The sequence below is a fragment of the Apium graveolens genome, chromosome 4 (assembly GCF_009905375.1).
Source record: "Apium graveolens cultivar Ventura chromosome 4, ASM990537v1, whole genome shotgun sequence".
In the NCBI taxonomy this organism is placed as follows: domain Eukaryota; kingdom Viridiplantae; phylum Streptophyta; class Magnoliopsida; order Apiales; family Apiaceae; genus Apium; species Apium graveolens.
The window spans coordinates 268,887,248-268,892,374 of record NC_133650.1 but is presented as its reverse complement, the minus strand read 5'-3'; the positions used below and the strand labels follow the sequence as shown (position 1 = coordinate 268,892,374).

The 5,127-nt window shown below is 34.3% G+C and overlaps 1 protein-coding gene across 1 annotated transcript; it reads left to right on the top strand.

Annotated features, from left to right (window-relative positions):
• Positions 1-785: 785 nt before the first annotated feature.
• Positions 786-4,486, top strand: LOC141720964 (ATP-sulfurylase 3, chloroplastic-like). The gene is made up of 5 exons (XM_074523681.1): positions 786-1,378; positions 2,565-2,970; positions 3,424-3,684; positions 3,768-3,854; positions 4,043-4,486. Exons 1-5 carry the CDS (start codon positions 873-875, stop codon positions 4,178-4,180), a joined length of 1,398 nt encoding a protein of 465 aa, XP_074379782.1. The 5' UTR covers positions 786-872; the 3' UTR covers positions 4,181-4,486.
• The last annotated feature ends 641 nt before the right edge of the window (positions 4,487-5,127 follow it).

Below are 5,127 nucleotides of genomic sequence, written 5' to 3'. Positions count from 1 at the left end.
TAATTTAAATTTTATCCGATTTTAATTTAAAATAGACCCGAAATAAATTATACGTGATCAAATCTGAATAATTTCAAATATATTATAATCCAAAAATTAATCCGGTCAAACATGGATTAAATCCGAAACCCATCAAATTACCCGAATTGAGAGGGTTGTGGCGTCTGGGGTGTTTCTAAGCTTTCGTGAGCACACTGGATTTTTATGTGGGTCCAAGTCCACACAGGCAGGACCGGAAAATCCATTTGAAACAGTTGAAACTTTTATAATTTGAAATAATTACATTTTCATTAACACCCATGTAAAGAACTAATAAATGGCATAATTCATGACAATACAACCAATTTAATTGTTATTTACCGAGAGAATTACTTTAAATGAAATATGGAGTATATTTTATAAATCTACAAGAACTTAATAAAAATAAAAGATTTTAAATTCGATTATCGATTTACATTAAACAAAGTATCCGGTGTAGTTGATCAGAAAAATAAGTAAAATAAAAGATACGTACGACAATTAAGCAGAGAGAAAACAGTGATTAGTGTCCAGGTTCATCCTCCCCAGTCCTACCCACACCACACAAAGCTTAAATTGTAATTTATTTTTAATTTTTCTGCGGTGAATATGGTCTTTTTTGACATATGGTCATTGCTCCGTATACAAAGTATAGCCTTTTTTAATTTTTCATTTAAACATGCAAATTTAATTTTGTTTTTTTCAGACTTTCAAAATACAATATTCAAAACTAAAGCTCATATTCTTCCAAAACTACCCTTCTTCCTCTTCTATACCATCCATGCCTATATATACTACAGGCTACAGCACACCTCTACATACAACCCCAAAATAAATACTTACAACCAAAACCAATGGCAACCATGTCCAACCTCTTCATCAAGACCCAACTCCACATTCATTCCTTCCCCAAACCCCAAAACCCTCATTTCACCACCTCTCTCAAACTCCCATTCCTCCCTCTTTCGCACCAAATAACCCGACCCACGACCCGAATTTCATCCGGGTTAATCGACCCGGACGGCGGGAAGCTAACACAACTCATAGTAAAAGAATCAGAAAGAGATTTGAAGAAGGCCCAAGTGGCTCATTTGCCCAAAATCAAGCTATCAAAGGTGGATCTTGAATGGGTTCATGTGTTGAGTGAAGGTTGGGCCAGCCCATTAAAAGGGTTCATGACAGAATCAGAGTTCCTCCAAACTCTTCATTTTAATTGCTTAAGATTGGAAGATGGGTCGGTTGTTAATATGTCTTTGCCTATTGTTCTTGCTATTGATGATCAACATAAGAGTCTGATTTCCGGGTCGGGTTCTGTTGCTCTTCTTGATCCGGGTGATAACCCGGTTGCTATTTTGAACAAGTAAGCCTATACTCACTTTTTAAATGTTTATAGTAATTTTTGATTTTTTCGAAATGAAATGTTTGAGTAGTTGTAGTTTTAAATGCATATAAAAAACTGAAATTTGTGTTAAAGAAAATGTAATAGATGTGCTAGATGAAATTTTGATTTTTTTTGTATAGAAGATCATGAAATGTGGATATTTAGAAATTGTGGTTTTTCTTGCCACCTTGCAGTATTTGATTATACAATATGAAAATTTGAATGAGTTCCGGCCTGCAGATGCTTTAATTTCTATAGATGTTTGAGGTCTGGAATAATAGTATTTAAGATATTTTAGTTTCTATAAGATGTCCTAATAGATGTTATTTGGGAATCTATGGAAATTATTAGGTTTGAATGGGAAATAGGCATGACAGAAGAATTAAGATACTATACCTGAAAAGTAAGATATGTTTGCGGAGGGCCATCATATATTAAGCTATGCTAATGTGCTCGTGTAAAGCACTTCGGGCATTCTGTCTAACATGTGTCTGTAATCAGAATTTAATGTAGGTATATTGCTAGAATTTCATGGACCATATTTGATGTTGACATTCAGTCGCAATATGTGTGAATAATCATATAAACTTTGGTTTGGTTGGACTATAAGGTCTCGAGACCCGCATAATCATTGTTTGACTTCGTCAAAAGTTCATGGACCATATTTAACATTGACATTTAAGTTGCGATTCATGTGAATAATGACGTGAGCCCTATCTTCATTAGACCAAATTGTCTCAAGACCTTCTCCATCCTTTATAGGATCATCCTTTATAGAATGGTTGTGCATCAATCATCAGTGTTCAACTTCTTAACATGGGTAATAACTTTAGAGTTGATTGGCTGCTGAGCTTTGAGATGTCTTTTAAATCTTCTAGATACTCATGTACTCCATATCCACATTCTGTGGAGCTCGTTTGATAGACGTCTTTATTGGTATTACTTCTTATGGTTGATGCTGGCATAAAGGTTATATGATGGTCAATTGGTTTATCTTAAGAAATATAAATAACCTAATATGTGTAAGAAACCTGATCACATATATTCACTCAGTTGGGTTTATACCCTTTGTCTATTATTTATTCAATATATGCTTATTATATTACGCGCTTCAGCTGTATGCCAGGGTTTTCCTTACATTTGGTTTTACATTTTGTCAATATAGCATTGAGATTTACAAGCATAACAAAGAAGAAAGAATAGCAAGAACTTGGGGTACAACTGCCCCTGGTCTACCTTACGTTGAGGAAGCCATAAAGAACTCCGGGGACTGGCTGCTTGGAGGTGATTTAGAGGTTATAGAACCAATCAAGTACCATGATGGTCTTGATCGTTTCCGTTTATCACCTGCCGAACTTCGTGAAGAATTCACCAGGAGGAAAGCTGATGCGGTCTTTGCCTTCCAGCTGAGGAATCCTGTGCACAATGGTCATGCTTTGCTGATGACTGACACGCGCCGTAGGCTTCTTGAGATGGGGTACAAGAATCCTGTCTTGTTGCTTCATCCATTGGGAGGCTACACAAAGGCAGATGATGTTCCACTTACATGGCGAATGAGGCAACACGAGAAGGTTTGTGTGCTAAGCTATTTGTTATTACTTAATTATGATCCATCCCCAACATTTGGTCCCAATTTACTTGTTGTAAAAGAATGAACTATGCAGAATAGCCAGTACATGATATTAAAAAATATTAATTGTATTTTTGGTAAGCTTGTTGCCCTAGATGCAAGTCATTGACTAGACTTTTTTTGTTTGTTTTAAGTAATCTATCGTAGCAGAGAATCTCATATTTTTGTGCAAAATTAATTGACCCCTCAGTTATTGGAAATATATAGACTTGATATTAAGAACTATCAAACTTTATACATGATAGTGCTGACTAGTCAGTTCTTCACCAATCAGAGGACTACAATATGAATATCACATTACCACATATAAAACCTAATGTTGCTTTGGTATCAGTTATCTACTTTGATCTTTGATGCCCCCTGTCGAATATTGCTGAACCTGTTTCTGTTTCAGGTGCTTGAAGATGGAGTTCTTGATCCAGAGACCACTGTTGTTTCCATATTCCCTTCTCCCATGCATTATGCTGGTCCAACTGAGGTGCAGTGGCATGCAAAAGCTCGAATCAATGCAGGTGCAAACTTCTACATTGTCGGTCGTGATCCTGCTGGCATGGGCCATCCAGTGGAGAAGAGAGATCTATATGATGCTGACCATGGGAAGAAAGTATTGAGCATGGCCCCGGGACTCGAGCGGCTAAACATCCTTTCGTTCAAGGTATCGAAACACACAACATGATTAGTTTTACGGGCTAACGTAAAATTTTGGAATACTAAGTATTTGAGTTGTGTCGACTGCAGGTGGCAGCGTACGATAAAACTCAGGGTAAAATGGCATTTTTTGATCCATCAAGGGCACAGGACTTTATCTTCATTTCTGGCACCAAGGTATCATTTTAGGAAGATATTTGAATACATTTGATGTTATTGTATAAAGAGTTGCATGAAATGCCTAGAAATTTTGTAGTCAGCCCTCCACCTCCAGCTCTTCAAGTTCCTTCCGAGTTCTGTTATATTTTGTATTCATCATTTAATTTAGGCATTGCAACTTATGAATTTCTGTCTGCATTTTACAGATGCGAACGCTTGCGAAAAATAAAGAGAGCCCTCCAGATGGTTTTATGTGCCCTGGGGGTTGGAAAGTGTTGGTGGACTATTATGATAGTTTATCTCTCAGTGAAACTGGGAAAGTTCCTGAACCTGTTTCAGTTTAAAGGAATGTAATTTGTCGAAATGTAATTTTCCAGAGTTGGCGAATGAGTTCTCTCTCTTCACTTCATAATTAGTCATAGCAAATCACCGGAAGATAGAAAATTACCTTGCCTTCGTTTAATGTGTATAATTAAGTGTGCAAGGTCAATGCCACAAACAAGTTCATTGTTAATTATGAGTCATAGAGATGCTGTTCAGAGAAATGTTTCACATTACGAGATTAAATAGTTTTAGAACATATTATTTGTAAGAAATTTGCAGACGGGCTCTACAGCCTGAATTCATGAAGGAAGCTTTAGAATATGCTAGTGTTTATGAAACATTTGCACTTATTATGTAGAGTTAATTGCACTTTTTAACCCCGCCTTTCATTTAAAATCAAAACAGTATACATATTTTGCAAAATACAGTTTGCAACCATTAACTTTCAATATCAACTACAACATGCATTGTTTGCGGTTATAAAATTGAAATTGAGATATTAATATTAATAAATAAAATTTTAAATTAATTAAAATATTTATTTTAATACATTTTTTACATGAAAAAAATTATAGCTATTTTCTATTAGTAATATTCTAAATTAATCATATTGCTAAATACTTAAATATATTTATTAAGCAAAATATATATTTATATATATAATCATAAAGTTTCTAAATATATCTATATTTTAAAATTTTAAAAATTAGAATGAGTAATAAAATAATTGACATTAATATTATTTTTATAATTTGAAATTCTAAATTTTAGTTTAATTTAAAAAAAATTAAAATTATTATTTAAATATTTTGCTGAACAATTTTACCCACCATAATATAAATATTTTTAACAAAATGGTTAAAAGGATGTATATTGTATTTGATGAGAAAAGTTGAGTGGAGACCTATTTTAGTTGGAGACTTGGAGACCTAATCCTGACCATCTATTTTTTTTTCACCCCATGGTT

Bases quoted from the DNA above. Each gene is read 5' to 3' on its own strand.
- LOC141720964 (XM_074523681.1), top strand. From the start codon at position 873: ATGGCAACCATGTCCAACCTCTTCATCAAGACCCAACTCCACATTCAT. The intron at 2,971-3,423 runs GTTTGTGTGCTA...TTTCTGTTTCAG, and splicing joins GAATGAGGCAACACGAGAAG to GTGCTTGAAGATGGAGTTCT. The intron at 3,685-3,767 runs GTATCGAAACAC...TGTCGACTGCAG, and splicing joins TAAACATCCTTTCGTTCAAG to GTGGCAGCGTACGATAAAAC.